Source organism: Dipteris shenzhenensis, chromosome 5 (genome assembly GCF_047967505.1).
Source record: "Dipteris shenzhenensis isolate YYH24624 ecotype China chromosome 5, Dip_SZ_1.0, whole genome shotgun sequence".
NCBI classification, from domain to species: Eukaryota; Viridiplantae; Streptophyta; class Polypodiopsida; order Gleicheniales; family Dipteridaceae; genus Dipteris; species Dipteris shenzhenensis.
The window spans coordinates 25956410-25983148 of NC_141600.1; the positions used below are offsets into that span (position 1 = coordinate 25956410).

Below are 26739 nucleotides of genomic sequence, written 5' to 3' on the forward strand. Positions count from 1 at the left end.
TCTACCTGCAAAAGCCCCAAATTTCACTACCAAATTGCAGTGCAATTGCAAAAGCCCCAAAATTCTCCAAAACTTGTAGATCTACTGCAATGTCTGCTAAAACTTCAAACGTGCTCCCAAAAGCTAAGCCAAACAATGGCTGAATGCACTACTGAACCTGCAAATGAACCCTGCCAACAAATGACGGACACCGGACACCTTCAGCCTGCAAAAACCTGCAAGTGCGAAACTGTACGGAATCCGTACATTGTACGAATGACTGTACGGACGAAGTGTGCGGAAACTTCTACGGACGAAGTGTATGGAATCCTGTACGGGCATATCCGTACAATGTACGGTCGACTGTACGGACTTGATGGCGTAGCTATACGAAATGCGAGCCCCCCCTCCCCCCCCCCGTACGGTCGTACAAAACTGACATGCAGGTGCGGAAATCCGTACAATTGGACAGACTGTACAGACGAAATTCTACACAGGTGTACGAACGAGAGCAGGTAGCTAGTATGAAATCCGTATAGTTGTACGGACTGTATGGAATGTAGGTCGCGATGAGCTGCACGGACGTGAGGCAAGAAGCTTGGCGATGGAGCTGAGATGCAGGAGCTGAAAGAGGAGAGCAGGGAGCAGGGAGCAGGAAGGAAGTGCTCTGATACCAAATGTGAGAAAACGAAATGGAAGCAAGAGTGTGCAAAGAGAGAGTGAGCTGAACGTAGTTCACTCCCCAAGTGTACTGAATTGAAGTGAAGTACAAAGAAAGAGATGAGGGTTTTGTCTAAGTCACAAAACCCTATCTAATCACTAACCGTAGTTAGAGATTAGACCATGGTTAGGGGAAAAAACCTCTAAGAGGGAAAAGTGCCCCTAACTCACTTATTACATTACATTGGCCACTGCCTAGAATATAATAATAATTCTAACATTGCCTACTAGATCACCAACCACACCAACCGTGCCCCATCTCGCAAGACGGGCACACACGACAACGGTCAAAACGTTCAGTGGTGAGAAGGGTTCACCCACCCATGGAGCCTTCGGTAGTCACAAGAGGGGCGGGGGACCAGACTCCTCACCACACCACGACCCTCGCTCAACGATGGGCCTTTGCCCACTTGCAAGACACACAACTCCCGAAGTGGTCAACAACAACAAGATCAAGGCGTACCACCTGAGGTGCAGTCATGTTATCATGAGTAAATGGCCATCATGTGATAAGGGACGACTTGATGCCAACCAAGCAAACAAAAATTCCTCCCTGGCTACCAATCACGTGCAGGAAGCCCGTAATGATTCTCACATATAAGATAGCAAACTTGTCACCATCTAAACTGGTGGTGGATAGCCACCACTGCAGCAAGATTGTAGTTTTGCTCTTGGATCCTAAACAATAATTATAGAGCAATACTAGCATACCCTTTTCCAGATGGTTTTGTAGGATATGTCTACGATACAACACTTTCCTTCTCTTTATCACTTGCTCTGACTAGACAGCTCAGGTGCACAATTACCAAGTTAAAGAAGTGGATTCAATCTTCGGTGTTTGCTGGTGTACACGGTTGTACTCAGCTACTACTCGAACCTCATTACCAGAAACTCAAGCAGTCCATATGCAGGTATGGGATGTAGTCACCTTGTAAGTTGTCTACAGCCCACCACGCTAAATTCAATTTCTATTATTGTTAATACTGCTCAATGTTTCAATTAATAAAGCCTAATCGTCAAGGAATATAACCATTTCTTGTTCATGTCATTTCTTACACTTCACTAAGCATTGATATTCCTTTGAATCTATTTATTTATTTATATACTGCATTCCTTGCCTAGGTCCCTTGTTTGGTCTTGGAGTGCGAGTGTTACCTAAGCGCTTTGCATTCGTCAGATGAGGTCTTTAATGGCTATAGGAGGAGCCCAAACTTCTGTCAGCTCCCTTGTCAACCTCTGTGATCTGCTCACCACCTGAGCTCCCTCACAATGCTAGGGTCTGCTGCTGCTGCTGCTGCTACTGCTAGTGCCTCTGCTTCACCCTGCAAATAATTTTGTCCACCTTCTCTAGTGTCTGGGAACCAATTTTGAAGGCCAGAGTGGAAAGTATGATTCTCCACCTTGCTGCTGTTGCCTTGTACTGCCTCCTCTAGTGCCTGAAGAACACTTCTGGAGGGCTGGAATACAGTCTGCAGATGGACTGGCTGAATGACAATGCCCACCAACAATGTGGGCTAAATATAAGGGTAGAAATTCCCCCAGATCTGGCCAACTGGCAGCCTGACCAGCTGACTGATCTGTTGGTTGGCCGGCCATGTCTGAGGACTTGCTGAACTTCTGATCTGCCGACCAGATCAGGCCTTAGAAGCCTATAAAACCCTCCATTGTCTGAGCTTTTTGTGCCCAGGTCCAGGGCTGCAAATGTATCATCAAATCTGATGCAGACCTTCGCTAATCCATGTCACAGCCTCCCCTCATGAGCAGCCCCAATGAAGGGCAGCTCCATGACAGTCCCACGTGGACTGTTCAGCCTGTTGTGGAGGGTACAATCAAGCCTAAGAAGGATTATCATCTGCTGTCCATCTGGCTGCCTGTGTGCTGTCCACATGCAGCCGCTTTATCTCACTCATTTCCCCTATTTCGAATCCTGAGTCGTCCAAGGTTGCATCCGTACTTTCTTTGTGCTCTTCTGTTTTCTAACATGAAGTCTTTGACAGAGTCTACTCTGTAACCCTCCAGCATCATGCAGTCGTCGGAACCTTTTGGGAAGGTTTCTTTGACATCTAACCTTCACATCCATGTCCTCCAAGAAGTCCACATCACCACCACTGTTCTCAGTCATTGTGCAAACCACCCCCTTTGGCTGTCCAGCACGTCTCTTCCTATTAAGAACTACAAGCCAACCAAACATTCCACAACATCTTGCTCAATTCATAAAAATAGTGAGAATACGTACCTTGGATGAATATCCACATGTTGCCTACTTTTGCAGCAAACCAAGCACCTCTCCTAAGTGCCATACTCGTGTGAGTCTGGAGCCATGGCAATAGTCATGGTCATGCTATCCTTGAAGTCCGTACTCTGTGTGTACACCTATATCCCCTTAGTGTCAATGGCCTTGTCCTCAATATCTGAGCAACCCAAGGCTGCCCTTCACATCATAGTTTGCATCAGTGCACCAGCAGTCAATATCTGACATCCTCACAGTCGCCTTCTTTTTTGCAAATACTGTCTCCGAAATGCTTGGGATAACCACCAAAACAATTCTCCTATCACCTCAATTGTTTAGGTTTCTCCTCTCTAGACTGGTCCTCCTTTTGATTAGCTTTTTTCAATCTGCAGTCCTTGGCAATGTGTCTAAAGCTTGTTACAATAGAAGCATTTTCTTTGTTCACTTTTCTTGCCTCCATTTTCCAAAGAGTTGCCTCCTTTGAGTCACCATCAGCCTTTGGTTCAATGTGTCCATACCCTTCTTGTCCGCCTTTCCTATGCTTGACACAATAATTCCTCCTCATTCTAGCATAGGTTAAAGAAGACATATGAGACCAAAATTGGAATACATCAAAAGACTACCATCCCCTCAGTGGGAACTGGAGCTGTCAAACAAATTCCTATCGTGTGGCAAAAAACCACTAGAACTTTATGGTGCATACAGACTGAGTATCCTTAGATAAAACAGATTTAACTTTGAAATCTACTAACCCCCTAGATCAGGCCCAAGGAGAAGCCTAACCTAGGTAGTGGGCAGCAGTGTGGATAGGTTAGAAGTAAGAAAGCCAAATGGTGGCAGGGAGGACAGAGAAGAAAGAAAGAAGAAAGATATACTAACGTCTTCAGCAGGCCTATGAGAGAGAGAGAGAGAGAGAGAGAGAGAGAGAGAGAGAGTTAACGACTTCTAGAGCCCTCACAGGCCTATGAGACAATGTACACTCAAAAATAGTATCTCGTATAAACCAAGCCACCATGCGCTGATGCAAGGCTCGCTAGGGCCCTTGCTAAGTGCTATACTAAGAAACTTCTAATTCCTGAGAGAAATTAGGAGAGTAGTCAGCTATGATCTTGGTACCTCAGCATAGTCCTCTAATGGGACATAAGGATATCTTGTATCTGCCTCTGTTGGCTCATCTCTCAATGTGGTGAGGGGCATGGTCACTGTAATCTCTATATCCGCCAGGCTATATCAAGATTGATACCTCAACTCTAACAGTCACCTTTGAGTAGAGCGAGGATAGACTGCACCTGCATTGTGCATGCTCTGGTTTGTCTTTGCACTGTGTGCAGTCTTTGTGGTGGCTCCACTACTCCTCGTCTCCTTTTCCCACTAATCACTCTACCCTCATATCGGCTAGAGAAAGAAAGAAAAAGAAAGAGAGTTTATTAAAGTCTTTGGAAGACCGATGGGTCTATGAGACTGTGAAAATCCTGATATAACGAGCTGTGGTAGTGGAGCTACTAAACGAGCATCCATACCAATGCAAAATGCAAAATGCAAAAAATGCAAAAATGCAGAATGGCAGTACTAAGTCCTAAGTACAACATAGTCATGTCGATGGTCGACTATATATCAATCTCAGCATCATCATCAATATCATCATCATCCCCAGCAACAGCAAGATATCAGGATGGATGAGGCAGTGGAGGCATGAAGTCGGCAATAGAGTGTTGTCGGCCACTCAGAGGTGCGGTCCTCTCGGTCTCCTGATCGTAGCTCTGCGTCAAACCAGGGCTACTGTGACCCCCGTCGGTCAGGCTCCGACTCTAAACAAGGAGGGGATGTCTCCAAGTGTGGACCCTCTGCCTGAGCTGTCGCGTCGCGGGCTCCGGGTCATGGTCATGTCGAGGCCTCGTCTCGTTGGGGTCCATGTGATCTAGCTAAAAGAACTCCGTGATAGAGCTCTGAGAGGGATCATCTGAGGAAGAAGTCTGCTCCTGTCTCCGTGCTCGGAGTATTCTCTCGCGGTGTCTAAGTGCCTCAAGAATGAAACCTGCCAAACATCGCTGGTCTGGGTAGGAGAGGAAACATTCTAAAATCCCATAACTATCCCTGAAGAGGCAGTGGAAACGTCCTCAGATCTCATAGTACACAGGATACCTGAAGATGAAATGCTCCTTTGTCTCAACCTCCTGTATGTCACACAGTGTGCATATGCGCCGCTCCATGGGTAGTCGCTCTGCTCTGCTGCTCTCGATGCGAAGTCTGTGTGAAGAGACCCGGAACTACCCAAGAGAGATCCTCAGCGAGGGGGGTAGGTGAATCTGTGTGTATCCTGGTGGGTCAATGAAACCCTCCGCTGTGATATGTAAGAAGTGATCTATGTTAGAAACGAGAGAGTGAGAGAGCAGGAAGCAAGAGAGCTGAACGTAGTGCTTGCAATAGAAGAAGTGATTAATACAAGAAGTGGGATGGGTTTTGTCTAAGTGACAAAACCTTATCCTTCACTAACCGTAGTTAGTGAACTAACTGTGGTTAGGGGGAAAAACCTCTAAATGAGGAAAAAGTGCCCCTAACCTACTTATTACATTGCATTGGTCACTGCTGAATTATAATAATAATTCTAACACCCCCCTGCAGTGCCAATGTCATGTACAAGGAAATGATCAATCACCAAAAGGAGATAAGTTCAGGGCACTGCGAAATGCCTCAAACTTTTCATGTGGAAGTGCTTTGATGAAGATGTCTGCAACATTGTCATGTGTTGACACATAGATCATACTGATCTCTCCTGCATGCAACTTCTCTCTGACATAGTGATAGTGAACCTCAATGTGCGAGCATGAAACACAGGATTCTTTGCCACTACTATAGCACTCTGACTATCAGTGAGAATTGGAGAAGGACCCTCCAATGAAAGATGAAGATTAGCAAATAAACGACACAGCCAAACACATTCAACTGTCGCTGTGAAAGCTGCCCTGTACTCAGCTTCACATGAGGAGGTAGCCACTGTAGACTATTTCTTGCTTAACCAAGAAATGCAAGCATGTCCTAGAAAGAAACAATTCCCACTGGTGGACTGCCTAGTATCATAGTCTCCAGCCCAATCTGAGTCACTGTAAGCATGCATCTGCAAGTCACCCCTCCTGGGAAACATCAAGCCAAAAGACTTTGTATCTTGCAAGTAACAGAAGATGCGTTTTACAGCCTGCCAATGCATAATCTTTGGGCTGTGCATATACCTGCTCACCTGACCGTTTTCTTTCAGAAATGTCTCAAATTCATGAGACATGTACTCCCCCCCTCAATCTGTGCGAAGTGTCTGCCACTTGAGTCCTATCTCATTTTCAACCATAGCCACAAAGTGTTTGAAATGCATAAACACTTCTGATTTTGCCTTGAGACCATAGACCCAAGTGTAGTTGATAAAGTCATCTATGAATGTAACAAAATAGAGATAACTCCCAAAAGTAGGTGTCCTCATGGGACCGCAGACATCACTGTGAATAAGCTGCAATTTTCTTGTAGCTTTTACTGCACCCTCCTTCTTGAAGGGAAGCCTATGCATTTTGCCAAGAATGCAACCTTCACATGCATGAGGAGGAGGCGACTCCAAAGGAGGTAATGCATCAACCATATCATGCCTCTGAAGTGTCATTAAGCTGCCATAGCTCATGTGCTCATACTTGGCATGCCATAACTCCGCATTGTGCATCGCAACAATGGGAGTGCTAACTGATAATGCAAGATGGGATCTTTTTTCATATAAATCAAGCTGAAAAAGGCCCCGATACAAAGTGCCAGACAACCTCAAAGCATATTCATTTTCTTTGTCTCTGACTGCATACTTGTCATCATCAAAAACAACCTGAAATCCTCCTCTATTGAGTGACGACGCTGAAAGAAAATTCTTCTTTATACCTGGCACATAGAGTACATCTAATATTCTGAAATCTGTGCCATCAGTGGATGTGAGAATAATGTCTCCCACTCCACACACTGAATGAGAAGAATTATTTGCACAAGTTACCTTCTTCTTGGTGGGTGAAGAATGCAAAGTTACAAACAGATTTTTCTTGGAAGTGATGTGCTTTGAAGCACCACTATCAAAATACCAAGTATGTAGTGTCTCATCAACACTGAAAGAGCATTCATCCTTTGAAGGATCGTAACTGCAAGTCAAAAAAGCATATGGGTCATCATCATTAGTGGCTGTAGTATTTGAACTACCCACTAAAAAATCTGAAGTGCAAGTCAAAAAGGCATAGTGCTCTTCAACCAAGTTGGCTGCAACATCTCCTCCATCATGGCAATGTGGACCTGATGCATCTGATACAGCCATACCGGAATCCCTTTTCTTTTATCTAGCTATGCGCTTCTTGCACTCTCCAATATAATGACCTGGCTTCTTGCAGTAATGACAGATGCCCTTCTTTTTCTGCTCGTTTGTATCACCCTATGCCTTATAAGAAGGCTGTCCAGAATCAGCTTTATGCTGATGTGTGGACTGATGGGCATGTGGCTTATGCTGCCCTTTACCCTTGGGCTTGAACTTAGAGAGCATAGCATGCTCGCCAGCCCGGGTTGCCATATTTCTGCGTGTTTGTTCCTCCTGCAACAATAGTCCTACCAACTCGTGAAAGGAGAGAGGATTGCTGCCCCCCCTCAATGACAGATTCAGCGAGGTGTGGAAACCAAGATAGGACTCAGGAAGAGAGTTCCAAGTGGTGGAGATCATCTCTGAATCCAAAATGACTTCATCAATGTTCAGCAATTGTTCCCTAAGATCCTGAAGCTTTGTGAGGTGAGAATTCATGGAATCTCCCTCCTCCATATGTGTATGGGAAAGTTCTCGCTTCCGAAAGGAAACTCTGGCATTGTTTCTTGCTGCAAGCATACTCTCCAGTATTACCCAAGCTGCTAGATGTCTTGCATGACCGAATATGAGGTATAATGAACCTCTTGACAGAAAGAGAAATTACTGAAAGAGCTTGTGCATCTCTAGAGTCCCATCTTTTCTGCACTGTTGTGGGAGCTCCTGGAGTGGCTGCTCCAATTACCTGTGCTGTATTTGTACCTCTACCCCTGCCTCCAGCTGTAGGAGTGACAGGTATAGGCGTTGTATCTGGTCTTTCTTCATCTCCATTGACATAATCCCAAAGATTTCTGCCAACTAAGATATTGCGAACCATGAAACTCCACAAGGAGTAGTTGGTGCCATCCAACTTATCCTCCTATGTGAGAACCCCGAACACCTCATTTGAGTTGTTATGTGCCATTTTTGCCAGATAAACTCAGAAATACATCAAACTGAACAAGTAAAATCCCTTCCTGGGATGTAAGATGCACAAGTAAAATTTGCAAAGAAAAATAGTTAGTTCACTGACTACGGTTAGTGAAGGATAAGGTTTTGTCACTTAGACAAAACCCATCCCACTTCTTGTATCAGTCACTTCTTCTATTGCAAGCACTACGTTTAGCTCTCTTGCTTCCTGCTCTGTCACTCTCTCGTTTCTAACATTTCGTATCAGAGCAGGGCCTTCCTGTCTGACCTCCTGCCTCTAGCCCACAAGCTCCATCTTCAAGTTTCGCTCCTGCCTGTCGGTACATCAGTACGGATTTCGTATCTGCGCGTCAAGTCAGTACGTCCGTACAGCTCCTACGTCACTTCGTCCGTACTGCTCCTGTACCAGCCTACGCTGACATCTACGCTGACATTCCGTACAAGTACATACTGACATTCCGTCCGTACCTCTGTTGCCCGCACCATCATACATTTCGTACATCGAGCGCCTTCTGTATAGTCACCGTACAGTCCATACCTGTGCCGTATTGCACCGTACCGCAGGTCCGTACCAGTTGTCGTACATTTGTACAGCTGCGCCACACGTGCAAACTCTATTCCTGTTGCATCAGCACCGTACAGCCCGTACCGGGTTTAGTACACCATTCTGCACAGTGCCTTTTCGTGCTCAGTCCGTACATCTGCCGTAGAGCTGACGTCAGTTGTCCATACAGTTGTACAGTCTGTATTGTACGGACTGTTGCTGTTCTTGAGGTCAGGGTGCCTTTACAGGGTACTCTAGAAAGGTGGTTGTTTGCAGAGCTTTCATTGCAGGTGAACATTGGAAGGAGTTTTTTTATCAGACATTGGTGCAGAGAGCCATTGTTTGGCCTGCATTTTGGGAGCAAATTTGGGGCTTTTGCATTTGTTGCAGAGAATTGCAGAAATTTGGGGCTTTTAGTTCATTTGCGCCTTTCAGGTGCAATTTCTTGCAGAAATTTGGGGCTTTTGCATTTGGGTTGCAATTTTGCAGGTAAAAGGGCATTTTGGAAGTTTGCAAACAGTTTTGGACTCAGTACGAGTCAAATTGCAGACTTTGGCCACCTTTTGCAGATTCTATTTGCAGATTTTTGGGCATTGAGCAGAGCATTGTGGTGCATTTTGAGCCTTTGATAGGCTGTGATAGTATTTCGCTCAAACCATCTCTCTGTACGTGCATACCAGCACCTCTTATCTCCTCCTGCTGCAAGTGCCATAGAAGAGGATAGAGCTATCCATGGTAGCCTACTACGCCCCGAGGTTTAATCCCCATATTCCCTAACTCGGTACAGATATGTGATGACCTGAAATGCAGCATCTAGCTGTAAAGGGGGTGACCCAAACTCAGCCTGAATGATCTGGTGAGGAATGGATGACTTACCACGAATCATCCGTGATAACATGAGAACCTGTAGCCGCTCCACACGGGCCCACTCTGTATCCGATAAGTCTGGCCCCCAACAAGGGCTGTCGTACATCCCCGCTGGGTGAGTCAAGGAGTCAAAAAGCAACCCCTTGGTGCGTGGGTCCTGAAAGTGTAAGCGGAAGCATTGCCTCTCTAGCCTAGCCAATGAGGCATACCCTCTACTCAAGCATGCCTGCATCGTGGGTCTCATAGTGAAGCTCGGTCCGGAGAAGATAACCCCAAGATAAGTGTATGATGAAACTATCTCAACAAATGACCCCGCAAATGTGAACTGCTCCTGATGTATGATGGCTCGAGATGTATTGAAGATCATGACCTTGGTTTTACCCAGGTTGACCTTCAAATCATGAGACTCACAAAAGGAGTGTAGTGCGTCGAGGTGTCTCTGAAGCCCCTCTGCTAAGGAAGACAAGAGAGCCACGTCATCTGCATAGAGCAAAATCTGGATCAACGTGCCCGCAAGAGAGCAACCTACACCCCCCTGTGTCTGCATCACTGTCTCAAGCTCGTCAATGTAGAGGCCAAACAAGGTAGGCGACAAAGGACACCCTTGTTTGATCCCGATGGTACTCATGATCTCGTCTATCCACCCGGATCCTGCCCGAACTCTGTCAGAAACTCTCTCGTAAAGTGCCATGACAGCCCAAATGATCTCCTGGTCATAACCCAAGTCCTGTAGGCGCCGTATGAGGCGGGCTCTTGGGACCGTGTCAAATGCCTTGCGAAAATCCACTAAACCCTCTGCTTCTGTGACCTCGCCTCCTCGATGATACATCTGAGCGTGAGAATGTGGTCCATGGTTTCATGATCACGCCGGAATCCGGCCTGTCCTACTGCTCTAAGTCCTCAACACTCTGCAAGTCTGCTAACCTCGGAGTCAAGTACTGATGCATAAATCTCGGACATGACATGTCCAATCATAATGGTCCTGTAGTTCTCCGGGCTCATGGGATCCCCTGCCTTGTGGATGGGTGAGATAGTGTTAATGGTCCAAGTGTGTGGAAATCCCAAACAAACCGCTTCATTAAAAAGCTTTGCTAAGATCGGGGCTAGGAGGTTAATCCCATATGCAATGAACTCAGTGCATAGCCCCTCATGATCCTTCGCTCGGCCATTATGAAGTTTCATTACTGTTGAGATATCGAGCTCCACTCGCGATATGCCAGGGTGACCGTTGTGCATTTATGTCACCGACTTGTTAGCTACAGATGCGGTTGGTACACCGCCCACGAATAATAGCTGGATGACAGCTATCTTTATCTACTCTAGTTCGTGGCTCAGTTAGTATGCCGGTTTGAGACCCACATATAGGGTTCTTCTATTTCTTTGTACTTGAGTTCTTTTGGCTTTCACAACTAAGAAGAGGAAAACTGTTTTCAGCCTCCACCTTTATGTGTATTCTCCCATTGTGTATGTGAGAAAGCCGCAAGTGAGACTCCTTCCCTCTCTCCCACTATCTTCACATGGTATCAGAGCCTTGTTCGTGGTAAGGAGCTCAAGAAAGCAAACCAAGTTCATGGTGTCCTGGTAAGAGGACCAGTGTTGCTTTCCTATTTCGAGTTTGGAAGCAAATCTCTGCAGGTAGCACAGCCAGAAGTGCAAGAGTGCACTGTCTCATATTGAGACGCCCTTCGCGGTGTGGCGAGAGCGCAGTATATGCTGCGGGTAAGGGCGAAGCCCTTGGTGACTTTATTTTTATGATTCGAGGCCATTTCGGGGCCCGTTTTGAAGGCGGAAGTTCTTCGCAGGCACTCAGAAAAAGGCCCTGTTTTTGTTGTGCGACCACTACTCGGCTGGTCGGTGAAAAGTTGCCGCAGAAATTGCATCGTATGCCTGTATGCAGAGATATTGGGAGTTGCAGAATCATGCTTGTTGCCTGTTGATGCAAAATCGTCACTAAGAAGTGAGTGTGTGGTCAAATACCACATTCATCAGTTTTGCAGATCTGCCCGTGTGAGGCAAAAGCTGTGTTTTTTGCAGTGACAAAATATTTTGCAGTATGTATGATCAGCCCCTGGGGGGAGAGGTGTCACATCTAGCACTTGGTTAACCAATCCCTCCCGTGTCTTGTCTAGTTTCAATGTGGATTTGTCCCCCGGTCTTGTATAGTTTTAATGTGAATTTGTGTGGAGACTCGAGAGACTCCAAACAATCAAAGTACTCTGCTTAAAGCATGTGACGGGTGGATCCTAAGGTATCCACTTTGTGCACATGTGTCACACGACAAGGGTGAAGGGAGAGAAAGTTCCCTCTGTAGAATGAGGACATCTCTCCTAAATTGGGAGTCCTAGGATTGTACATCAGAGGAATCTTCAACCACTGACCTCATATTCTTATGTATCCCATCAAAGTTAGAAGTCTCCCTCTTGTGCCTGCTCTCCCACAAGCCAAATTATCCGGACATCATCTGCTACTATCTCAATACTTGCAATTTCAAGAGTATCTACCTGTCACTACAGTTTTGCAACGTATCATAAATCACTGTATGCAAAGAATGTACATAAATTTCATATGTCACATTTTTACAGAGAAATATAATTTCACAGCATATGTTCATTTCCTACAAGTGAACATCTTCACAGAAGTCACTAAAACAGTTGAAGGTACTGTACATTTGAAGTTCTCCCATATCACACAATCAGCTGAGTATTGTGACTTGTCCATTACTAGCATTGAAACTTCTCCATCCATCCTTTTAAGTCAACATCTAGACATTGAAAGGTCTAATGTGTACAGGCAGAATATGGACCTCAGAGACTCTACACTACAATGGATATTAAAGATCTTTTCCATGGAGAAAATAAACTTCTGAGTGAAGATAGTGCAGTTTGAATCACAACAGCAACAGAGAGAAACTTGAGGAAAGTGTTGACGTCCATACGGCATTCCTCCGTTCTGTTACCCCATTGTTAAAACTAGCAGACTTCTGAAGTACAGATGCCTGCAAAGAGCCAACACATGGGATGGGCCACAAGATTTTACAAGAACATGAGGTATGATACAATATAATTTATGCTTTTAAGTAATGTACTTTAAGGTCCAGAAATTCAGCACACCTGTACACTTGTATTTTTCCTTGTGTTGGAAGAGTTTGATCCCTGCGCAGAAATACAATTCTTCTCAAGAACTTCATTCTTATTGCCTTCATTGCTAGTATAAAACCACCCATTCTACAATCTCCAAAGTGAAAGGTTAGTTCTTGCCTCTTGTAAATCCATGTCATGGGAAGTGACAGAGAACCGACCCTTCCTCTGTACAAGTGTCCCTTTAGATTTCTCCTCAGAAGAATCCTTTTGGCCTTCATGCATTGAATAGTAAAGATTATGTCAGTTAGGAATCACAAAATTTCTCAAAAATGATCCTACCTTATCATCAGGGTGTGCCTTAGTCCTTCAAACTCACCTCCAGTAGGTCTTAACAACCCTGAAGCTGCATTTGATGATCGATTATCCAGGGCTGCAGCAGAAGATGTCAAAGGTCCACTTAAAGATTTCTCTTTTAATGGCTGGGATAAACAAGCATCGTCTTCTAATGTTGTTCCACTGGCGTGAGATTCTCTGTTCACAAAAAGAAGCAAAACACATTTTCAATTTTGAATGACAGGGTTTTGTAACTTCACAAGTTCCAACGACAAAGCGTTTCTGCTTTCCAAAGACTTTAGACAGCTTTAAAAGTATATGGCTTAAAAGAAACACGATACTCTTGATAAATTTACAAATTCCTTGAGTCGAATTTGCATCAATTTCGTGCTGTGGTTTGCGAAAGACTGACCATACAAAAGGTGTACAACAATCTTTGGTCTAGTTCTGATGGCACAGCTGACATGAGGGTCAGTGTGGCTTAGAGCACCACCATCTTACCTAGGCATGAGGGCAGCCTCAATCTCATCGATCCTGACATTCAATGTTAAGCCTTACTACGTAAGTTGGTAATAAAAGGACTCCTCCTTAGCAATGAGCCATGCAAGAATTTTTTCCCTTATCAGGTCTCTCCAGAGGCGGTGATTACCTACCGATCACGAGATGGAATTTTATGAATGCTCACACCAACCTTTCATCTTCTGGCCTTAGCATCAAAACCTGGAAGAGGCAAATTTCCATATTCTTTTGGCTCTTCCAAACATGGACTCCTAGTCAATAGCTAGACGGACACTTTCCCCAATGCCCGAATGTTTTGCAGCAATGGAGGCCATTCAACATTGCATTTGGGGTTGCAAAGAGGCCCAGAGGATATGGCAAAGCATTGCACACCTGAGTGGCAGGATGAGGAGGGGTACTTGCCACATCACTTGGTGATCCATCGCCTAGGTCACATGGTCAAGACTTTAGCATGCATACCCTCCCTAGCATCCCAATATAGGTATCTATACCTCTTCTCAACTGAACCTTAAAGAGAGCCACTCAAAATTAATTTGATTAAACTCAACCTTTCAATGATCACCGAGTTGGTTGCAATGCAATTCCCTCAGTTGGTAAACTGTCAGTGTCAGTAAGAATAACCTCAAAATCATTATATATGTATACTGATATACATGTATATAGATAAATAGATAGGTATAAAGATAGACATATAGATGGATGAACGGATGGATGTGTAGATGAAGACATAGGTATATATATCCTATATATAGACAGCCAGATAGCTATGCATATATATATTCATATACAATTGTTTATTTGCTTATTTATTTGTTTATTTATTTGTTTATTTACATACATATAAAGAGTTACTTTCCAATCATTGTGCTTATGCACCAAAGCCAGCGTAATTTATGTTATGTGGAGCTTTCCCATCCACAGATGGCACAGAGAACCTTTGGTAGCAAGCTGCACAGTGTGTGATGCTATGGAAGTGACCTCGCCTCGGTGACTGAATCACATAATCCACATTTACATTGTGGGGAGATACCTTTTGCAGTTCCAATCACAAGGAATGCAGCTAACCATCTGTGTGAACGATCAATAGAAATGAAGATTTAATCCGCTTGGACTGTTGGATGGACCTTTCACGGTGTGCCGTTGAGGATGGCTAAGGGGGAACTCATTACCTAATTGCATAGGAATGTGCAACACCACTGAGCTATTGCTTTGAATATGCAGACATGCATACTGAAGATCAATAGATAGATTAAAATCCCGTGTTTCTTACCAAAAGTCGCTTCATAAACACAAGAAAGATCTTGCAGTCTCAACTTCACAAGGCTTCAAATGCTTCAAACCAAGAAATGTATAGCATGGACTGCTTGGAACAACCTTTCGCAGCTTGTTAGTGACATAGGTACAGATCACATGCAGAAGGATTTCTCTACAAGTGTCTATCACTCCTGCAGCTCACCATGATGCCCACACCAAATTGTAAAGGTAATCAAAAACATATTTTAAAATCTCATCCAACCACAACCATTACTCACAAACACAAACCACAACCACGACCATATTTTAAACCTCATCCAACCACAACCATTACTCACAAATATAAACTTGGAAAAAAATAGAAGTCCAGAAATAGCATCCAAAAAATCAATTTTGTTTAGACTTTCTGAAGGCCTCCTACCTTTCTCCCTCCCTCACATCATCACTACATTCAGTTGCTCCACTGAAAGATCGATCAGAATGTTCTTGGTCATGTACCCTATCTTCAGTTCGTTGTTTCAGCTCTGTCCTGTTTCCCTCTTCATCCCCTGTACTGGAATCCTTATGCAGTTTTATTTGGCAATTTTCATTATTTCTTCCACCAGGCTCATTGTAATCTGCCTTGTGCTGCTGCAAGCTTTTAGTGCCCTCACGCGAATCTTTGGTATCTTGATCTGGGTCATCCTCAAAAACGTCAAAGCGACCTCTGTACATTGAGACAAACTTCAGGATCAGGCCTTGACCATCCGTTGAAGGAAGATACTCATAACATTTAGCATTCTAGTAGACAAAGTAGCTTTAGAATTTCCTACTCACATGTGCTTTGGTTCTTTCTTTCCTGCAAACAGATGTCCAGATCTGTATAAGATTTTTCAACAATCCAACCATTCCACAAAAGATTAGTATAGAAACAAAGTCCATCAATAAAAAAGATTACTCTACTTCTTCAGAAAGCAACCCCACTTATCCTCTTGGAAGATTCTTACATAGTTAAACTATAGCCCTATTTCCATTATCTTCTTGTTCTGCCATGAAAATTGGGTCAAAAGTCTTTTGCAAAACAGACAACACAATTATTGCAAAGGACTTTAAAAAGGTTACAACCTCCCAGGTAGATGTAAAGGCCATGCATGCAACCAGAGAAAAACGACTTTAAAAAGTACAAATTGAATGGTGGCCATTACTTGAAACCATTGGAAGATTTAGAAGGAACGGCAGCAAGCAAAGGTCCCGTCTGTGTATACGTCTTACATTCACCTGCCTGTTGAAATGTAAGATAGGAAGGCAGCAAAAAAATTACACCCTCAAATTGTTTATAGAGACGGTATGATATCAAAAGCTACCTCTAAAGTTAAAATGTGAGCATGGTACAATCCCAAAGTACGTGTTGACAAGTCACAAAATGCTTACATCATCTTCACTCGTAGTTTTCAATGGTCGAATAGACACTAACTGTTGAAAAGTGTCGCAATCTTGAATCATGCAAGACGGTGGTGATGAAGGCTGGTGTACCTCGGAATTATCAGAGTCTTTTTTCTCAGTTGCTTTCGACTTGAATTCTTCCTTTCCAGAAACAAAATCGCCATTATCCTGAACATGTCAAGATTGAATAGGGACCATCAGAAATCATATAAGTTTCTAATCTCACATAAGAGGATACTATAATGCACAGCATTAATGCGAGCTCCTCAGAACTTTACAAAAGACACCAAATTTGCCGAAAATAATGAGAAAATTTCATCTCTTGAAGGTGAAATGCTATACCATAGAGGCCTGAGCTTTCAAGTCCTCTAAATCAAAATTCCAGCAGCTAACACCCCGCTTATACTCATTCTGTGCAAAAAAGTAGGATCTCATGAAAAACAGCATAATTTTCCAGGAAATCATACATACATGGTTATTCAGCTTACAGAAAGATATCAATACCTGTTTCATTAAATCAAAAAACCAAGGGTAGGACACATATTGTTAGAGAGTATGATAATTTAGCCAGTTGCATTGAGAAAACCCTCAGCTATTTACTAAAACACATCAAAAATGGATATTACTTGAGTCCCTATTGTACCCAGAACTTGTCAAAGGCCTCAAAGATTCATGTGACAGTTTGCTCTATCTTCAGCCACTGCCTATTCATGAGAAGTTTAGAAAATATGAACTTGACCCCTTATCCATGGCCTTGTACTACAAATATGTGCACGTACATGCAAATATCAGAGCAGGCAGAATTAACTGTAAGTATAAGACTTAAAACAATGCCCATTCTCGTCTCTCTCAGAGAAAGAAGCTGTTACAAACAGTACTGTCACTCAGAACCGCAAGTAGAATATACCTGAGATCTCTCTTCTTGTTCTCCATAAGGAACTTTCTTCTCAGCAAGACGTGCAGCATCTTTTATCTGCAGCAACCATGTCACAATACATGAAGCAGACCAAAGAACATTAAGTTTATGAAACATGCATATCAGTGAACAGCTCAAGTTTATGTTAGATTAAAACAAGTGCAATCTTGATTTCTAAAAAATAATTAAGAAAAGAGTACAAGCTATCACAAACATACAGTTTTATTGTGTTCTACTCTCAAAGAACCACAATACATACTCTCTCTTTTGCGGCCTTAGGTGTTCTATGAGAAACATGACTCTTCTTGGGCTCTTTTGGTTTGACGACATTTGGTTGAGTCATGTTCTTGCCTCAGAGTACAAACCTATGCATGCACCCAGTGGATACTTTATAAGAGATTCCAGCAAGCATATCAGCATGGCACATTTGAAGATCCACCCCGCACACACATTGGCTAGTATCCGTACAGAGGCTTTGGATGGTTCCCAGATCCACCCTGCACACACATTGGCTAGTATCTGGACAGCCACGGCATACACCTTGATATCCATTTGGGGGAGCATGCAGGAGACTCCACGAGCAGCCTCTACACAAGGCATGTTTTCTTGAGGGAGTGGAGTGGCTACTCATTCTTCTCAGAATCCCCCACAGGGTTGAGGTGGCACTATCAGGCTCAACCTTGGATATTTGCTAGCTCTTTTACTGGAGCTTGATTTTGCCCTACTGTTTCGCTTTCTCATGCCTCGCATGATGTACTTCTCCTTGAGCTTCGCTCTCGGAGTTTCATTCATACTTTCTAGAAGACCTTACTTGCGGGGGGGGGGGGGGGGGGGGGGACTCACCCCGAATAATGTGGACTATGTTTCATATAATACTAATAATGTAGACTAACTATGTTTCCCTACTTATGTCATTACTTTCTGAAAGCAAGTCCAGATCCAAGACACATATATTACTCATGCACAGATGAACATGATGCATATTTCCATCTCTCCAGAGAGGAAAGGAAGAAACACCATCATGAATGCTAACCTTAGAGAGCAGACAATAAAAGACTAAAAACACAAGATGATTCCTAACAGTAGCAACTTGGAATGATGATGACTGTAAGACCATCAATCTACATTTCAGTCGTAAAAGAAGCAAACTACCAAAGATACTGACCTTCACCATCCAATATTTCTCAACAAATAACTAGTCTTCAAAAGGCCCAACATTGGAGCATATGTTAAGTAAATGGCATAGAACTCAACAGTTTTTTACGAGATAGTACTCCACTGCATCAATTGAATATGAACACCTTCTATTGATCAAACCCAACTTGACTGCATTTACCTGCCAAACTGTCAACCAGCCAACTGCTAAATTTAGGTCTCCATGTCCCTCTTTGTAATCTTTAACAGGCCCATGAACTTAGATATTTGAGAGGAGGAGGTGGCATGAAGGTTTGGAGGAAAAATTAATTGAACATAGAGCAACAAAGCACACGAAACTGATTTGAAGAGGAAACTGATGTTGCAAAGCCAACTTTTTCAGCCTATACGTTTCACTGGACGAGTAATCTCCCTACCAATAATCTTTGGACATGCCGCACCACACTCGACTTAGCAAGAGATCCACATATCATTAATTTTCCTCCACCTTGCCACTCATAATGTCACCTCCCCCTATATCTCTAAGGTATCCCTTGATTCTAATTCTAAATAGGATATATGTGCTCAAACAACTGTTTGGTTTGAAATTCCTTAGATATTCGGTCAAAGGCTGCTCATGTCACCATGGGTTCTGAATTCTTTATTTTCTGGTATCCTCAGAATCTCAAACATTGAGACACTCTTCTATAGAGGTATTTCCATGTATTGGTGTGGGATGAATGGGAGGCATTCTATTCCATGTGTCATGTATTGAGTTCCTCTCAGATTTGAGAAGGGGATTGTGAGATTGAATCAAACCTAAGGTTGAGGGCCTAATAGGCCATACAGATGAAAACGGGTCAGTTATGTGTTAATTATCCATGTCTAAGGGCTATCATCTTGGTTTACAATGGTTTCCAGCCTGTATGTCATGCTCAGCTACTCGAAGGAGCTATTGGTGGCCTTTCAGGAATGGTATTGTTCTAGGGCTGGAAACGTGGGTAAAGGGAGACGTTTTGGTAGGCCTTCAGAGGCGAGCTATGAGCAAGAGGGTTGGTTGAATTTCTGGCTGTTAGTTAGCTGTGATGATAGTCGTGTTAGTGTCTTGAGTGTGTGGAAGATACTAGTTATGGTCTTGTAATGCACTATAAAACCAGTAGGCTTGCGAGCTTGATAGGATACTCTTCGTTCGATTGTGTTGATCATTCAAGTTTATTATGATGTTTTGTTAAATTGAGAATACAATTAAATGTGTCAATCTAGAAAACTATTTGCCATATAATGTTCCCTTGGGCATAAAATACATATTACTTTAACAGTCTCAAGCTCAACACATGGTATGCCTGCAAAATTTTCAATCGCAAACTTACTCAATCGTTTACAATCCAAACACAGTTTAAGACATTTCAAACTAGCTCTTTTGCACAAGCATCATATCCATTCAAAACAGTAAGATTCCAGGAATAAACCCAGCCTTATGAGTCCATAAAGGCATTACAAACCTTCAGATCATTGACCCGTTCCCAAAGGGGTGGAAGAGGACCCAAAATAGAGCGGGCAACATAATCTGCCGGCCGTGCATGCTTGAAAAATGAATGCTTTAGCAGTTTTTCTGCACTCGGACGCTTTGATGGATCTTTCACCAGGCACATTGCTATCATCTCCTTGAAAGACTGAGATCCAGTGAAAGGATACATCAACATACTAAGTATGAGGATTTCCTCCGAATGCAGAACTTATCACAAGGAGGCTGACAAGATGAACATTCAATCTTACCTTTGAAAACCTTTTGTCTCTCTCATAGTCAAGCCCAGGTGGTGCATTCTGCAATGTCATGAGCAGCACCTATCACAGGTGGAAGGCAAGCAGAGATTTTTTATCAGTGGACATTTTACTGAACAAGCTTCTTTTAGCACGTAGTTTCCAGAAAAGATGGCAGATACAGGCATCTGTCCAACTCAATGTGACATCTGCAGGTTCGATATCCAGACCCTCGCAACATATACAACTTCCTGATATTAAATGAAGAGTCAGAGAAGCAGAATCACAGAAACTGTATAAAACCTTCATAGGAGGGTACTTTGAGAATGGAGCATGCCCATGTGCTAGCTCCAAGGATGTGATCCCAAAAGACCATATATCAGCCCTGCAAAATGAAAGATTCATATTTTTCAACAAGCCCAAAAGTCACAAGTTCCATTACCCAGAGCAGACTGGATAGACAAAAATATCACGTCACATCCACATGTTTAGCTACCAGAAGATAACAGCCCTACATAGGTATATACCAAAACGCCCCTAATACTTACGGCCCTTTGCATAATTGAAGAGGAAAATAATTCTTTTGCAGAAAACTGGGGGTGAACTACATCTGCAGGGGCAGAATATGACTTTTAAAAAGTAACAACTAGTGAGTAACAACTATTGAGAGTTCCAAGGCTTGAAGTGGAGAAATTATGATAAATGGCAATAAAGGCCCAAGGGAGCAGGGCCAAACTCCTAGAAGCCTTGCATTTAGAACAAAACCACAGATCCATCACCATTGTAGAGAACTCATTTAAAAGCACTTACTTAAAATCATACCCATGTAGTTGCTCCATGACTTCAGGTGCCATCCTGAAAAATACAAGTGTTAAAAAGGTTAATATTTCTAGCATGAGAACTTTTAGTAAAAGGTAGAGTACTGTAACGCAAAGGTAGCAGGCTCCATCAATATAAAGAAGTATACTGAATTTTAGATACGCACATGACTGCATCTTAAGAACCCTTGATAAAGGACCCTAATCAGGTCATGAAGGCCTTACTTTGTAGTCTAAGATATGCATGCAATCCCACCTTCTTGAGAAATGAAACATTCCATCATGCTCATAATCTAAGATGGGGAGCTTCCCATCTTAGTACTTCAACCACACCACAAAGCCCTCTTTGAACAAGCTGATAGCGTGAGGTCTTCCTATAGAAAGATGTGTCAAAGTAAGGGGTGAGAGATGTGGGAGTGAACGTGAAGAGGATGGAGTACAGCATTACTAGCACTACACACAAAAAATTTACATGATCCAATCAGTGTCTCTCGAGCTCACTAGCGTGAGGTCTTTCTATAGAAAGATGTGTCAAAGTAAGGGGTGAGAGATGTAGGGGTGAACGTGAAGAGGATGGAGTATAGCATTACTAGCACTACACAAAAAAAAATTTACATGATCCAATCAGTGTCTCTCAAGATGAGCTCAAGGTGAGACAGGACAGCGAACAATGAAAATTCGGCGAGGATGTCCTTAACCAATGGTGGTGGCAGGAGTGACTACTAGTGGATGTGATCACAAGAGGACGAAAACAAAGCAGGAGCGAGAGACAAGAGCATTCCTATAGAAGAGCATCAGAGGCAATGGCTATGAGTTTGCCTGAGCGAACACTATGAACGGTTTTACCTCTGTACCACTTTGCAAGGAAGGTTTGCAACAAGTTTCAAACATGAGAGCCCAAGCTCTGCTCAATTTTTTGGGTGTTATGTCTAACAAGACCAACGAAGTCCTAGACATGATTAGATAATCTAAGACTTGGATTGGATCTAGGGTTTATGAATAGTCAAACCTAAACCTAGCCATGGCCAAAATTCAGACTAGACTAGCCAAGAATCCGTAATGGCCACCAGGTTGTGGTACACTCTAACTCTAGATCTGGATGGACCTAAGGTTGGGACTGAAGTTGGGAGTGGCTGAGATTTAGATCTAGTGGATAGAACTGTAATAAAGCAACCTATTGGATCTTAAGGAAAGTAGAGGACTTTCCTTAAGAGAGGACACTGTGATATGTGAGAGCTTCAAAGGACGGCCTGAAGAGGAAGAAGAATGTAAAGTCCAATCCTCAAGCCTATTCTGAAGTTCCAAACGAGGTACTGGTGATAAGGAAAAAAGGAAAGACAACCAGGAATTATGTACTTCACCACGTCAGATAGTTGAGACTTCATAGGGATCAGCTGCAATGTGGGCTCGTAGATGATGAGCTTATCAACCTGGTTCCAGAGCAGGTGTCTTTGTATAAGGCACCGAGACAAACCCCCCACAAAAACTGACTGAACATGGATCACACAGACTCAAAGAGAGCCAAAAGACTACACAGCCCGAAACAGATAAACTTAGAACTGAACTTCCCCCCAAAACTCAGAGAACAGTCAGCCTCAGAATACTATGAACCCACAGCCCACACTCCTAAGCTTCCATCAAGGACAACAGCACGTAACTCTCCCCAAAGCTGCAGTGCCACCTCCTCTCCTTCTCTATCAATACCCAGGAATCTCCCACGATCAAATCAGCTTCCAATTCCTTTAGGACAGCTTCTCTTCCCTCACAAAGCAGAAGATCAGTGATTGACGAACATCTACAACAAGCATCAATCTCACATTCTTCCACGAAGAGTGCCCAGCTCCTTTAGGACAACCATCATCGATGAAGGTCGCGTTTCATTGCCCTTAGCCTGCAATTTCTTCGTCCCTCTATCTCTTGCATACGGAATTCATGGAGTCTCTGTCACTGAGGATACTCCATGCTGCATAGTAGCGCTACCACCCCCTCTTCTCTGTCTTCACAAGAACCACAGCCTCTCTTTCTTTGTTGCTCACAGCGCATGCTCTCTGTCACTCGAGATATTCTGCCCAAGCCTCCATGGTAGTAGCAACGCTTCCCCACAGAACTGAGAACCCACCATGCTTTATGTTTATCCGTCACCCAAAGTCCTTTCCCCAGCCCGCATCATCTACTACAGCCAAGTCTTTACAAGACTTCAGTAAGCGCTGACTGTACCACAGAGCTCGTCATCACGGAGCACCTGGAATCCATCTATGCCAAGCATGCAGTCGAAATTCCTCATCCCGTCACGTAAGTAGACCTTCACACAGCCTTTCACTTATGCACACCCTCTCTTTCATCTACCAGACTCCCCAAATCTGGTCGTCCAACCTTCTCTTCAAGGAGCCCCACTTGCATCGTAGATCCTTCCAGCATAAAACCGAATCAGCTCCCAGCCGCCATCTTCACATAGCTCCAACTCACAGTCCAGAAGCTCCGCTTCATCTTTTCACGTAGCCACCTTGCATGTGCAGGATGCCTTCCCAATCAGTCCAGCCACCTCAGCCTAATTTGCCACCTCATCAGTGACATTTTACCACTCTCCCATTTAAAAAATGCAAATATCCCCCCAAGGCACATTAAATGCACATTTTGGACCTTTAGTCACACAATTCCCACACACATTAGCATGCACATTAAAGCTTGCATGCACCCCTGTACACACACATGAAAAGCCCCTTGACGTGGGCACCAAAACATGTCAAATTCCCGTAGCATGCAAGTGCACATTGACTCAGAAAAATAAAATAAAATAACCCTTCATGACTTGATTTACATGACCCCAAAAACATTTCACTTGACCACACACTAGACACCCTTGCTCTGGAAGTCTGGTACAACCACATTGCATTTCATCATTTCCCATGAAGTCCCTGCAAAACATACTTTATTGTCTCAAAAAACTATAGATTAGTCCATCATGCTTGTGAAAGAAAATCCACAAATGCCAAAAGCCCACACCTACCCTAGATGTGTACAACTATGTGCCTACCCACAGCTATATACAGTGCTCAAAAACTTGATACAGATTTTGTCCTATCATTTTGCCCATCCCCAAGTCTGCAGACATTCATGTCTTGCAGATAGAAGTATATAAGATTTGCATTTCTTCAGAGATATCCTCATCCATGAGGTCTTCCGGCTTGTCTGATTTCATCATAGTAGGTCCACAGCTGCCCACACTCATGATCCTATGAAAGTATTTCTTTAGTTTGAAGCCCTCTATTCTTATGCTGTTGACCATCGAAATCCTCAAGTTGATATGAGCCATTTTTGAATTTCTTCGTCACACGAAAAGGTCCATTCCATTTGGTCACAAATTTCTTCTTGAAGGTAGAATCCGGACTACTGTTGTATCTCAAAACTAGATCACCCTTCTCGATTTTCTTATCCCTGAATTTCCTGTTTGCTCTCTTCTAATTCTCCTCTTGAATTAAAGCATAATGTTCCACCGCCTTTCGTCTATCTAGTTGTGCTTCTTGCAAATCCAATAACCGGTTCTGGAAAGTAAAATTTGAATCCTCGTTTATCTTCATTCTGTAATGCAGGAATTTCTACTTCCAAGGGTAATAGAGCTTCTTTCTCGTAAACAAGATGAAATGGTGAAAACTGGGTGCCTTCTTTTACTGCAACTCTGTAAGCCCATAAAGCCCAGTGCAAAGCAAGGTCCCACTCCTTCTCATGTGTTCTCATGATCTTTCCCATGATATTAGTACACACACCATTAAATTTTTCATTCATCCCATTACATTGGGGATAATAGGGACTTGCATATCTGTGTTTAATCTTCAGCTTTCCACATAATAAATCCATCAGTTCACTCCTGAAACCTAGACCTCTATCAGAAAGCAACTCTAGTGGCACACCAAATCTACAGCAAATATCCTCATACACAAATTTACATACAGATTTCGTATTGACAGCCCGTACTGCTCGTGCTTCAGCCCATCTCGTCAAATAATCCACAGCTGTCAGCACATAACAATTTCCCCTGGCTGTCATGGGTAGAGGACCGATGGCATCTATTTCCCATTTCTCAAAAATATTATAAGCAAGCATGATATTTCTGAGTTCTGGATGTAAGATCCTCTTACTCATCTGCTGACACTGTAGGCATGACCTGCACCAATGTCTTATGTCTCTCTGGAGGGATGGCCACACATACCCTTCTGTAAGTATTTTCCTCAGCATGATTTTGAAATGTCCTCCACATACTCCCTCATGATTAGCTTGTAGAATATGAAAAACTTCCTCATGCCAGGGAATTCTTCTAAGCACCAGATCAGCCCCTTTCATGTAAAGAACATCATCTATCAGACAATAATAAGTACAGCTTTTAATAAATCTGTATTTTCTTTGTTTTGGAACTTCTTCAGGCACTTTACCAGTTAGCAGGAAGCTTTTCTCACAAGCTAATGTCTCCCTTCCTTTGTATAAGGGCTCCTGCACTCCTATTGCATCAACATAAGCTGCTGTAATTTCCTGCGCAGCATCATGTGCATTTACATTCTTACCTCTTTCAATATGCTGGAGTGTCCAGGCATCCAATTGATTTAACAGTTTCTTCACCGCGCTTATCCATCTCTTCAAATGAACATGCTTAACCTTCCAGATACCTAAAATTTGCTTCACAACCTACAAAGCATCTCCCTTAATCATGAGTCTCTTTATACCCAGACTAATGCATACTTTCAAACCTTCAAAGAGGGCTGCATATTCAGCTTCATTATTACTGTTGGCTTCGAGCTGAATTCCCATTTTCCGAATCTCCTTTCCTCTAGGATCATAAATGACAATTCCTCCTGTACTTTTATTTAAACTTTTTTTGTAAGATCCATCAAAGTGTAAAACAAATGCATCCTCTAGTACTTTTTCTTCATTCATGTCAGTGTTCTTCTCCACATCTTCAACTAAAATAGGTCCTTCCTTATAGGTGAGGAGATCAGCCAAGGAAGCTCTGGTAGAGTTCTCAACCAAGAAGGTAAAAGAGTACTCCTGTAACTCTACTATCCATTTAATCCTGCTCCTAGAGATGTTTGTACTATTCAACATATGAGGCAATAGTGAACATGAGGTGAGAACCACAAAAGGTTTGGACAATAGATAAGACCGAAATCTCCTACAAGCATACAAGAGGCTAGCCATGACCAATTCAGCCACTAAATACTTCCTCTCTACTTCACTCTTCACCTTACTGGCATAATAGACTCACCTCATATATCTGGAACCCTCTCCCTACTTGCAAAAGAATAGCACCAATAGCATCTGGTCCTACGGATGGATTCACATAAAAAGTCCTGGAATAATCTGGTGGCTTTACACTTGAAATATGAGTCAAGGTTAACTGCCTCAAACACCTCTTCACTCTCTGTCGTCCATTTCAGAGGCTTAGATTTTACCACCTGCTGAATACTTCCTCTCTACTTCACTCTTCACCTTACTGGCATAATAGACTCACCTCATATATCTGGAACCCTCTCCCTACTTGCAAAAGAATAGCACCAATAGCATCTGGTCCTACGGATGGATTCACATAAAAAGTCCTGGAATAATCTGGTGGCTTTACACTTGAAATATGAGTCAAGGTTAACTGCCTCAAACACCTCTTCACTCTCTGTCGTCCATTTCAGAGGCTTAGATTTTACCACCTGCTGAAGAGGATACAAAATCTAAGATAACATATGAATAAATCTCAACAGATACTTCACCTTCTGGAGAAAGGTATGCAACTGCTTGGTATTCTCAGGAGAGGACAGCATAAATAAAGCTTTTACTTTACCTGGATTTGGCTCAATCCCATTCTCAAATACAATATGCACCAATATTTTAATGCTGGTTTGAGCTAACTGAG

The 26739-nt window shown here is 43.1% G+C and overlaps 1 protein-coding gene across 2 annotated transcripts in view; it reads right to left on the bottom strand.

The window, feature by feature from the left end:
• Positions 1–26739, bottom strand: part of LOC147901799 (uncharacterized) — a 91656-nt gene that overhangs the window by 36974 nt on the left and 27943 nt on the right. The window contains exons 4-17 of one of the 2 annotated variants that reach the window (XM_087374509.1): positions 20839–20883; positions 20332–20413; positions 20044–20112; positions 19770–19940; positions 17125–17190; positions 16560–16628; positions 16308–16385; positions 15980–16056; positions 15612–15653; positions 15217–15501; positions 13066–13220; positions 12867–12961; positions 12720–12761; positions 12545–12604 (exon numbers count right to left, since the gene is read on the bottom strand). In XM_087374509.1, the coding sequence (XP_087230635.1) occupies positions 12545–12604; positions 12720–12761; positions 12867–12961; positions 13066–13220; positions 15217–15501; positions 15612–15653; positions 15980–16056; positions 16308–16385; positions 16560–16628; positions 17125–17190; positions 19770–19940; positions 20044–20112; positions 20332–20413; positions 20839–20883 (1336 nt within the window). Of the gene's footprint in view, positions 1–12544; positions 12605–12719; positions 12762–12866; positions 12962–13065; positions 13221–15216; positions 15502–15611; positions 15654–15979; positions 16057–16205; positions 16386–16559; positions 16629–17124; positions 17191–19769; positions 19941–20043; positions 20113–20331; positions 20414–20838; positions 20884–26739 lie in introns of both variants that reach the window. The other variant, XM_087374508.1, reaches the window with a different exon arrangement.